The sequence below is a fragment of the Ursus arctos genome, unplaced genomic scaffold (genome assembly GCF_023065955.2).
Source record: "Ursus arctos isolate Adak ecotype North America unplaced genomic scaffold, UrsArc2.0 scaffold_7, whole genome shotgun sequence".
NCBI lineage: Eukaryota > Metazoa > Chordata > Mammalia > Carnivora > Ursidae > Ursus > Ursus arctos.
In genome coordinates, this window is record NW_026623089.1 from 70,688,148 (window position 1) to 70,700,368 (window position 12,221).

Here is a 12,221-nt window from a genome sequence, read left to right on the forward strand (position 1 = left end):
AAAGAAATGGACCCGACCAAAATGCCCCCCTGACAGGAGAGCGGCCGGCCCGTGGAACAGTCACATAATGGAATACGGCAAGCAGAAGAATTAACCCGATCCTGCATGCAGAGGAATGGCACTGAAAAATGATGCCGGGGGGACAAGTACCTTTATTGCTAATTGATATACACAATATGATGCCGTAGTCCTCGATTATAAAATACTCTCATCAAAACTATGTTATTGAAAGATACGTACATACATTAGAAAGTAAAAAAATAAGAATGGGAAGGGTGCACACGAATTTCGGGACAGTGGCACCCTCTCCGAGGGGAGAGAGGGACAGGGCGGGACAGCTAGCAGGGAGGGGGCTTCACCTGTGCCTGCGATGTTTTTTTTCTTAAAAAAGGAAGTAAATATGACAACATGTAAGCATTCTGAGTAATAAGGACATGGCTGTTTCTTACAGGACTCTCTATTTTTGGTGTATCTGTGATATTTCATAATAAAAATGTGCTTAAAGACATCTGTTTACTGCCTCACATGTTACATTTGTGCAGGGACTGTCCTCAAATCCTATGGATTTCAGGCAGCCACTTTTTCACGAGGGCAGGATTTTCTCAAATATCTCACTCAAATTAGAGGAAACGTCTAAAAAATAAAGTGAGTGGCTGAGGGGTGAGGAGACAGCAGAGTAGGTTAGCGCCCCACCTTCTGGAATAGCAAAGGGAAAGCCTGGGCGTGGGCGTCTGCAGGCCCACATTTGATTTCTGCCTCTGCCGCTCTGACACGCTGGGCAAGTTGCAGGTTTCCGGGCCTATATTCTCATGGCGGGGGGGAGGGGGACGATGACGACTGTATCAGTGGCTCTCGGGACTGCTTGCTGACACGTTCCTGTACCCCAAATCTAACCATTCAGCAAGTCTGGGGTGGTGCCCAAGACTGTGTTTAACATGTGTCTTCCCAGAACCCTGAGGCACGTGGGCCACAGACTGCTACCCTTTGAGCAACACAGGCTGAATGACCTTGCGTCCCCACCAGCTCTTCCATTCCACTGTAATATCCCTTTAAGGTCTATACAATTTAACAGCTGAAGGAAAGTGCAAGTGTTTGAAAATTGGAGTACCAGGAGGATGGCTGTTTCAAGATGAGAGCAGAAATTAAATATCGGCCTTGCGGATGAACAAATCACACGTTTTGTTTTATACTGCATGTAGCTGGGGGGAGGAGCTAAGATGGCGGAGGAGTAGGGGACCCCTTTTTCAGCCGGTCCCCTGAGTCGAGCTGGATAGGTACCAGACCAGCCTAAACAACCACGGAACCAGCCTGAGACGCAGGAAGACGCATCTGGATCTCTACAAATGAACATCTCCAGCGCTGAGTATTGAGGTACGAAGCGGGGAGCCATGAAACTGTGCACAGATATCGGAAGATAAACGGAAGGGGGAGGGAGCCGCCGTGTTCGGGCGCCGGGAAGCAGTAGCCACCTGCACGGGGGAGCGGGAGGGGCTCGCGGTCGGCACCCGCAAAACAGCAGACTGTGACCGTGAGCCGGGTGCGCGCGCCACCAGGCATCTCGCGGGACACCGGAATCCCGGTGCACTCACTGGATCCAGACTGAGACCGGGAGCTTCCGGAGCGCGCGGGGCGGCTGGCGGCTGGCGGCGTTAGAAACACAAAGGACAGAGACGCGCCGGCCCTGGAAGTGAGGGCTGGGACGCCGGGTGTGGGGCGCACATCCCGGGACGCTGCAGGGTTGAGCAGCACCAACAGAAACAGAGTTAAAGTGGCCAGAACATTAGTAGAGAACGGGCCGCAATCCCTCTGTTCTATGACAATCCAGCCTCTGCGGCTCTGACTCTCAGAAGAGGCACAGCAAACCGCCAGGGAAAGCCGCCAGAGAACAAAAGCCTGGAAATACCGGCTCAGGGAGTGCCCATCCCCATCCTCCCTCGCAGGGGACGCGGAGACTCTACCCAAACAGGGCTGCCTGAGTATCGGCGCGGCAGGCCCCTCCCCCACAAGGCAGGCTGAAAAATCAAGAAGCCCACATCCCTAAGGTCCCTATAAAACAAGGGCGCACGGCCTGGGCCCCCGGCAATAATTTGGGCTCTGGACAACCCTGCAACCTCTCCTCATCAGAATGACGAGAAGGAGAAATCCCCCCCAGCAAAGAAAAGACAATGAGTCTGTGGCCTCTGCCACAGAACTGATGGATATGGATGTAACCAAATTGTCAGAAATGGAGTTCAGAGTAACAATGGTCAAGATGATGTGTAGACTTGAAAAAAATATTAACGAAAATATTCACGAGAATATAGAATCTCTAAGGGCGGAAATGAGAGCAAATCTGGCAGAAATTAAAAATGCTATGAATCAAATGCAGTCAAAACTAGAGGCTCTGACGGCCAGGGTGAATGAGGCAGAGGAACATATCAGCGAATTGGAGGATGGGTTAGTAGAAGAAAAAGCGAAAATAGAAGCTGGACTTAAAAAAATCCACACTCAGGAATGTAGGTTACGGGAGATTACTGACTCAATGAAACGTTCCAATGTCAGAATCATCGGCATGCCTCTGGAGAAAAACAGAGGTCTAGAAGAGATATTTGAACAAATTGTAGCTGAAAACTTCCCTAATCTAGCAAAGGAAACAAGCATTTGTGTCCAAGAGCAGAGAGGACCCCTCCCAAGCTCAACCACGACAAACCTACGCCACGTCACGTCACAGTGCAATTTGCAAATATAAGATCCAAGGATACAGTATTGAAAGTGGCCAGGGCAAAGAAATTTCTCACGTACCAAGGCAAAAGTATCAGGATTACGTCAGACCTGTCTACACAGACCTGGAATGAGAGAAAGGGTTGGGGGGGCATTTTTAAAGCTCTTTCAGAGAAAAACATGCAGCCAAGGATCCTTTATCCAGCAAGGCTGTCATTCAGAATTGATGGAGAGATAAAGACCTTCCAAAATCGCCATTGACCAATTTCATAGCCACGAAACCAGTCCTATAGGAGATATTAAGGGGGGTTCTATAAAAGTAAAAAGGCCCCAAGAGCGATACAGAACAGAAAGTCACAATCTATAGAAACAAAGACTTTACTGGCAACATGGCATCATTAAAATCATATCTCTCAATAATCAGTCTATATTATTCTTAAAGGATGTATCCAACAAGTGGATATGACAATTATAAATATCTATGCCTCCAACAGGGGAGCAGCAAGATACACAAGCCAACTCTTAACCAGAATAAAGACATATAGATAAAATATGTTAATAGTAGGGGACCTCAACACTCCACTATCAGCAATAGACAGATCACCTGGGTAGAAGATCAACAAAGGAACAAGAGCTTTGAATGCCATACTGGACCAGATGGACCTCATAGATATATATAGAACACTACACCCCAGAACAAAAGAATACTCATTCTTTTCAAATGCACATGGAACATTCTCCAGAACAGACCATGCTCTGGGTCACAACACAGGTCTCAACCGATACCAAAAGACTGAAATTATTCCCTGCATATTCTCAGACCACAATGCTTTGGAATTGGAACTCAGTCACAAAGAAAAATTTGGAAGAAACTCAAACACTTGGAGACTAAGAACCATCCTACTCAGGAATGAGTCGATAAACCAGGCAATCAAAAATGAATTTAAACAGTTTATGGAGACCAACAAGAATGAAAACACAATGGTCCAAAACCTATGGGACACTGCAAAGGCAGTCCTAAGAGGAAAACACATAGCCATCCAAGCCTCATTCAAAAGAATAGAAAAATCTAAAATGCAGTTTTTATATTCTCATCTCAAGAAGCTGGAACAGCAACAGAAGGACAGGCCTAATTCACGCACGAGGAAGCCGTTGATCAAGATTAGAGCAGAAATCAATGAATTAGAAACAAGGAGCGCAGTAGAGTAGATCAACAGAACTAGAACCTGATTCTTTGAAAGAATAAATAAAATAGATAAGCCACTGGCCAGACTTATCCAAAAGAACAGAGAAAGGACCCAAATTAATAAAATTATGAATGAAAGGGAGAGGTCACAACCAACATCAATGAAATAGGAAGGATCATTGGAAACTTTATCAACAGCTATATGCCAATAAATTAAGCAACCTGGAAGAGATGGATGCCTTCCTGGAAACCTATAAAGTACCAAGACTGAAACAGGAAGAAACTGATTTTTTAAACAGATCAATTAATTATGAAGAGATTAAAGCAGTGATTAAAAACCTTCCGAAAAACAGAACTCCAGGGCCTGATGGATTTCCCGGGGAAGTCTACCAAACATTCAAAGAAGAAATAATACCTGTTCTCCTAAAGCTGTTTCAAAAAATAGAAACAGAAGGAAAACTACCAAACTCATTCTATGAGGCCAATATTACCTTGATCCCCAAACCAGGAAAAGACCCCATCAAAAAGGAGAATTACAGACCGATTTCCCTAATGAATATGGACGCCAAAATCCTCAACAAGATCCTAGCCAATAGGATCCAACAGTACATTAAAAGGATTATCCATCATGACCAAGTGGGATTCATCCCTGGGATGCAAGGATGGTTCAACATTTGCAAATCTATCAGTGTGACAGATCTTATCAACAAGAAAAGAGTCAAGAATCATATGAGCCTCTCAATAGATGCAGAAAAAGCATTTGACAAAATACAGCATCCTTTCCTGATTAAAACCCTTCAGAGTGTAGGGATAGAGGGTACATTCCTCAATCTCATAAAAACCATCTATGAAAAGCCTACAGCAAATATCATTCTCAATGGGGAAAAGCTGGAAGCCTTTCCCTTAAGATCAGGAACACGACAAGGATGCCCACTCTCGCCACTATTATTCAACATAGTACTAGAAGTCCTTGCAACAGCAATCAGGCAACAAAAAGGTATAAAAGGTATCCACATCGGCAAAGAAGAAGTCAAAATGTCTCTCTTCGCAGATGACATGATACTCTATATGGAAAACCCAAAAGAATCCACCCCCAAATTACTAGAACTTAAAGAGCAATTCAGTAATGTGGCGGGATACAAAATCAATGCTCAGAAATCAGTTGCATTTCTATACACGAACAATGAGATTGAAGAAAGAGAAATTAGGGAATCCATTCCATTTACTATATCACCAAAAATCATACGTTATCTCGGAATTAACTTAACCAGAGACGTAAAGGATCTATATTCTAGAAACTACAAATCACTCTTGAAAGACATTGAAGAAGACACAAAAAGATGGAAAAATATTCCATGCTCATGGATCGGAAGAATTAACATAGTTAAAATGTCCATGCTACCCAGAGCAATCTACACTTTCAATGCTATCCTGATCAAAATACCAATGACATTTTTCAAAGAACTGGAACAAACAGTCTTTAAATTTGTGTGGTATCAGAAAAGGCCCCGAATCGCCAAGGAGCTGCTGAAAAGGAAAAACAAAGCTGGGGGCATCACAATGCCGGATTTCGAGCTGTACTACAAAGCTGTGATCACAAAGGCAGCATGGTACTGGCACAAAAACAGGCACATAGACCAATGGTACAGAATAGAGAATCCAGAAATGGACCCTCGGCTCTTTGGACAACTAATCCTTGACAAAGCAGGAAAAAACATCCAGTGGATAAAAGACAGTCTCTTCAATAAATGGTGCTGGGAAAATTGGACAGCTACATGCAAAAGAATGAAACTTGACCACTCTCTCAAACCATACACAAAGATAAACTCCAAATGGATGAAAGACCTCGATGGGAGACAGGAATCCATCAAAATCCTAGAGGAGAACATAGGCAACAACCTCTACAACATCGGCCACAGCAACTTTTTTCATGACACATCCCCAAAGGCAAGAGGAACAAAAGATAAAATGAACTTGTGGGACTTCATCAAGATAAAAAGCTTCTGCACAGCCAAGGAAACAGTCAAAAAAACTAAGAGGCAGCCCACGGAATGGGAGCATATATTTGCAAATCATACTACAGATAAAAGACTAGTATCCAAGATCTACAAAGAACTTCTCAAACTCAATACAGAAGAAACAAATAAATCATAAAATGGGCAGAAGATATGAACAGATACTTTTCCAATGAAGACATACAAATGGCTAACAGACACATGAAAAAAATGTTCAAAATCATTAGCCATCAGGGAAATTCAAATCAAAACCACACTGAGATACCACCTTACGCCAGTTAGAATGGCAAAAATGGACAAGGCAAGAAACAACAATTGTTGGAGAGGATGTGGAGAAAGGGGATTCCTCCTACATTGTTGGTGGGAATGCAAGTTGGTACAGCCACTCTGGAAAACAGTGTGGAGGTCCCTTAAAAAGTTAAAAATTGAGCTACCCTATGACCCAGCCATTGCACTACTGGGTGTTTACCCCAAAGATACAGACGTAGTGAAGAGAAGGGTCATATGCACCCCAATGTTCATAGCAGCACTGTCCACAATAGCTACATCGTGAAAGGAGCCGAGATGCCCTTCAACAGATGACTGGATTAAGAAGATGTGGTCCATATATACAATGGAATATTACTCAGCTATCAGAAAGAACGAGTTCTCAACATTTGCTGCAACATGGACGGCACTGGAGGAGATAATGCTAAGTGAAATAATCAAGCAGAGAAAGACAATTACCATATGGTTTCACTCATTTATGGAACATAAGAACTAGGAAGATCAATAGGAGAAGAAAGGGATAAAGAAAGGGGGGGTAATCAGAAGGGGGAATCAAGCATGAGAGACTATGGACTCTGAGAAACAAACTGAGGGCTTCAGAGGGGAGGGGGGTGGGGGAATGGGATAGGCCGGTGATGGGTAGTAAGGAGGGCACGTACTGCATGGTGCACTGGGTGTTATACGCAACTAATGAATCCTCGAACTTTACATCAGAAACCAGGGATGTACTGTATGGTGACTAACATAATATAATAAAAAAATATTATTATAAAAAAACAAATAAGGATGGGGCACAAAAAAAATAAAAAAATAAATATACTGCATGTATCTGAAAACCAGGAATAAAACAATCTGTGTTTTAAATCTGATGAGCTGTCTAGCTTCTACTTAAAAGAATCACAGAGTTTACAGCCTCTCAAAATTTGGAAGATCACGTCTGTCTAGCGAGCCTGTTAAGATACAGACATCTGAGCTTTACTTGTGAAGATTTTAACTTTGTAGCTTGAGGTAGGGCCTGGACAGAGATGCTAATATCTGACAAAATTTAAGAATTCATGTACACCTGAACGTTCTGAATAGCACTTAGACCCTGATTTTAAAAAATTAATTTATACTGAGATTTTCAGAAGACAGTCTATTCATTTTCATTTGTTTAGCCTACCACTTGAGTTATTTCACTCTTACTTGAAAGAAATTGTCCCTCACCGAAACCTTATTCCTTTAGCTTCCATGACTGAAAAATTATGACAAGCTTTTGTCCAGGGTGAGCTGCTCCTTGTAGAACAGTTTAGTGACAGAAGTCTCAAGGGTCCCTTAAACTAGTTTTTAAAGGCTCCTGGTGGTACAATCAGGAATGAACCAGTAAAAGAAGGGAAGGTGCTGGATACTCCAGTCAGATGGTGCGTTCACCTGCCCTCGCCCCCGCATCTGCGCTGCCTTAGGAAGCTGCCTGAGCTCCTGAGTTTTCGCCAGGGCTGGGCTGTCAGCTAGCTTCTTGGTGAGCTAAGCGGACACCTTCCTTGGCAGAGTGGCCTCACAGTTTTATGAAAAATGTCTGGATTGGAATTAAGGATGTCTAAATTTTAAATCTCTACTTTTAATGGCAAGTTTATGGGCAAAACCCACGCACCTGTTCTAGCCTACCCTTTGGGGTGATATAAGAATACAACTACTTTTGTGAGGAAACACTATAAATTAAGATGCTTTTGAAAAAATAAAAAAAGCCAGAGTCCATTTGCACCCTCAAACAACATGCAGTGGCTCGAATGGGGTGTGCCCCATCCCCCACACCATGCTGTCACGGGATCCCTCCCCGAAGAGTCTCCTCTCGGCATGTGCTCTGCATTCCTCAGTCACTGACAGCCTTCAGGAAGCTGGGTCATAATTCTTTTATAGGAATCCATGCTCTGTGGCGCTCTGAGATGTCAAGACAGAAATTCCATTGGGCACCTTCGTCCCCTAGGTGACGTTCGTGACAGGTGACCAATAGCAATTGCATCAATGGTAGTTTTTCTTTCTTAAAGATCATGGACACGGAATTTTCAGGAATTCACAGATGGACATTCTAATAAGCATCATTCAAGAAGACAAACACAGCCACTCCCATCATAACAAATTCCCTCTAGAGTTCTAAGCTAATGCTCCTGACCCCAAGTTTGAAACGAATCTAACAAACCCATCCTAGAATGTGATATATTAGGAGAAGCATTTAAGACACTGTAGTCTGAAAGAGAACCTATGTTTAAATACTGTCATTATGAAGAGAAAGCGTACACATGAAGCAGGAGGGGAAGCTGAGTCCACTGGACCACCTCCAACGGAGGGACAGACGCAGGCATCAAAATGCACCACGCTGGCTGGGGCAGGGAAAAAAAGGTTCTTCCCTTCTGACTGCAGCACAAAGCCCACTACAGCTATACGACCACAGTCTAGCGGCTCTGCAAAGTCCCCACCTGGCTGCAGGATAAACCAAAGAGAGCCGCATGGGGCCAACAAAGCCCAGGATCATGGATTTTTCAAGATCATCCTTATGGTGAGAGACTGGATGCTTTCCCTTTAAGAGGAGGAACAAGACAAGGATGTCTGCTCTACCACTTCTACTCCACACTGTGCTAGACGTTCTAGCCACAGCAGAAAAGAAAAAGCAACAAAAGCCATCCAGATTGGGGGGGGGGGGAGTACAACCATCTCCATTTGCACATGACATGATCTTGTATATGGGAAATCCTAAGGCACCCACACAACTAGTAACTTAAATGAATTCAGCAAAACTGCAGCACACAAGATCGATATATAAACATCGGTATTGCTATACATTAGCAACGAGCAATCTAGAAATGAAATGAAAAAAACAATTCCACTTATAATAGCATCAAAAAGAATAAATATTTAACTTAGCCAAAGAAATGTAAGACTTGTACTCTGAAAACCATAAAATATCACTAAAAGAAACGAGTAAGACATAAGTAAATGGAAGGATATTCCATGTTCATGGGTCAGAGACTTACTGTCAGAATGGTAACACTCCCTGAAATGGTCTACATGGTCAATGCCACCCCTTTCAAAATCCCAGCTGGCTCACTTGCAGAAGTTGACAAGCCGAACCTAAAATTCATATGGAAATGCAGGACCCGGAATAGCCAAAACGATCTTAAAAGAGAACCGAGTTGGAGGAGTCACACTTTCCGATGTCAAATCCTACCACAAAGCTACACATTCAAGACCGTGCAGTACTGGTAGAGGGACAGACACACCGATCAAAAGAACAGAAGTGAGAGCCCGGAAGTAAATCCTTACACTTAAGGTCAGAAAGTACAGTGAGGAGGTTAATGGTTGGTAGGGGCTGGCGGAGGGGAGAATGAGGAGTGTCCTCTAACGGGCGCAGGGTTTCTTTTTGGAGTGATGGAAATGGTCCGGAGTCAGTGGAGATGCTTGCAGAACTCTCAAATACCGCAAACCAGTGACTTCACCACTTTAAAAGGGTAAAGTGTATGTGAATTATGTATTAATAAAGCTTTTTTTTTTAATGACAAAAAAAGAATCACCTCTTCTGTCAAAGTATGGAGTCAGATTAGGTACGTGAGACTCAGCGCGCTCTTCACCTTTCAAGCAGCCCACTTACCCTGAATGGTGTAAATAAAACCACCTGCAATTCCCTCCACGCCTTCCATGAATTCGTGAGGCAAGGCGCCCTCCCCAGCCTGAAAACGACAAAAACAGAAGTGCTCAATGTTTCATTACCAAAAATACATTTCTTCTATTTTAAAACTGATGTGGCAAAATTCATAACAGCGGATAAATCCATCTAAGATGTACGCAGTCAGGATGACATCAGTATTCTCCTGTTTTTGGTATCTGTTATCTTGATTACAATATTAAAGATCAGGTGCGCAGGGCAGTCCCCAGTGCTCAGAATTCCAACTGACACAGAATCATATATTCTTGAACTTGTCACCATCATAGTACAAAACCGATTTTATTTTATATCCCAACCCTACCACTTGAAAAAAAATGACCACCTTTGACTTCTTGGAGACTGAAAACTGCCATGAACTCAAATGCGTCTAGGCACATTTTTCAAGTCTGCCCTACTGCGCAGAGGAAGCCGCTCGAAACAAACCATTCAGATGGAGCCCTGCCAGTCACTGATGCTGCTGAAGGTGCCGACAAGCAGCGACAGTCCTCCCGGCCTCCGAGGATTGGAGGAGCCTTAGATTAGAGATTTACAAGTTCCCCAGTGAGGTGTTTCCCCTCTGCGTGCTGCACACCTGTGTGGCACACCCAGCGGAGTGATTCTCCAGCTGCAGGGCTGGGCCACACTGCACAGCTCTGCCCGTGTGGGGTGTGTGTGTGTGTGTGTGCGGTACTGCCTCTGCGGCCGGACCGTCCCCTCCGCAGAGCTGCACTGCACAGCAGTGTTTCGGGGCCGTAGAGAGACCCCGTCCGGAGGCGACCGTGGGAACTTGTAGCTCAACGTGGAGGAAGCTACCGAAGGCCACGCTAACGTTTCCAGCTTCGTAGAGCCAGGAACGGTTGCGCACTGTTTTATCATTGTGTACTCCACATCGTTTTGGCTTGTTTAGAACTTGACAGTACTTTCTATTAGCGTCTATCTAAAAGGTCACAGCTTGACTTTTAAAAGTTTCTGACATTCTCACTTACTGGCAAGGGAGCAAGACTCCAGGAAACTTACAGCTTTACGCATTTATGATAGAAAACTTTATTTGTACGTGGGGTTTCCTAGAAGGAGATACCAAGTTACCACACTATTTTTTAGGGTTAGCTGAGTGTGTAAGCAGTCTTTAGCCCTCTACAACTATATTTACCCTCGAAGTGGATCATTTGAGTCTTTCCACTTGAACCTAGCCCTCAACTCAGAAGTTGGTTTCCTTTTGTGCAATCAACTTAATAACTACAGAATTCCAGCATATTTTGGTATTTTTAAGTTTCACAAACAGACAAGGAGGTGACATATTAAGGGCACTTGCCCTGGAAATACGGAAAGAATAAAAGTATAATTAAATTTCATAAGACATTCTATGTTAAATAAAGCTTGAGATCCTAAACACGACCCACAAGGCTAAGTTTGTGATTATATATGAATCTGTGACCTAATGTCGGTCTTCCTCACTGGAGTGTAAGTTCTACTGTGGCCAGGAGTGGTTTTCTAAGTGGGTGACAGCATACCACCTAATGTTCATTTCAAATTCGGGAATTAATTCATGTGAATAAGATGAATAGTTAATGAAAATAGACTAAGCTTGTGAACACCAGAGCATCAAGCAGAATGAGACTGGGTTTGTGACGCCACCACAAACGCCACCTGTATATTTAAAGCTCATCATTGTAAGTCTGCCTACACCTTATTGTCCCACACTTACTTGGAGATATTTACCCAAACTATTTTAAATTTGAAGCAAATCTGAATAAATTAAAAATATGAGGCAGAAATCCTAGCAATATAAATGAAAGTAAAAACTCCATCGTATTTTCCAGTACTGCCAGCTATGCTATTTTAACATTCTGCTATTAAGGTGAGGGAGTGAGGATCCTGAATACTACTGAGCAAGTGTCCATCAAGAACATTAACTTAGGGAGCGTGGGTGGCTCAGTCGGTTAAGCATCTGCCTTCAGCTCGGGTCATGATCCCAGGGTCCTGGGATCGAGTCCTGCATTGGGCTCCCTGCTCAGTGGAGAGCCTGCTTCTCCCTCTCCCTCTGCCTGCTGCTCCCCTTGTTTGTGCTCTCTCAGACAAATAAGTAAACAAAATCTTTTCTTTTAAAAAAAGAAGAATGTTAGCTTAAAAATTATTGAGAAATACTGCACTTTTAAAAATGCACCAATCTTAAGGCAAAACTGTGTGTTTACTGATGCCGGAGGGAAAAAATCATAGAACATCTGAGTTGTTTGGCTTTACTATGGTGACTCCACATTTTCTGCCATCCGTGCTCTAAAATACCCAAGACTCATCGTTTCACATTCCCGGAGTTGATGTAAAAGTAAAGTTAAAAACACTTTTCATGTACTAAAAAATGCTAAAGTATGCTGAACAG

At 43.4% G+C, this 12,221-nt stretch overlaps 1 protein-coding gene across 2 annotated transcripts in view; it reads right to left on the reverse strand.

Moving 5' to 3' along the window:
• The window catches only part of B3GALNT2 (beta-1,3-N-acetylgalactosaminyltransferase 2), a 62,429-nt gene that overhangs the window by 8,836 nt on the left and 41,372 nt on the right, over nucleotides 1-12,221 (reverse strand). For both annotated transcript variants that reach the window (XM_026504131.4, XM_044386042.3), the window contains one exon: nucleotides 9,791-9,869. In XM_026504131.4, coding sequence (XP_026359916.2) covers nucleotides 9,791-9,869 — 79 coding nt within the window. The remainder of the gene's footprint in view (nucleotides 1-9,790; nucleotides 9,870-12,221) is intronic.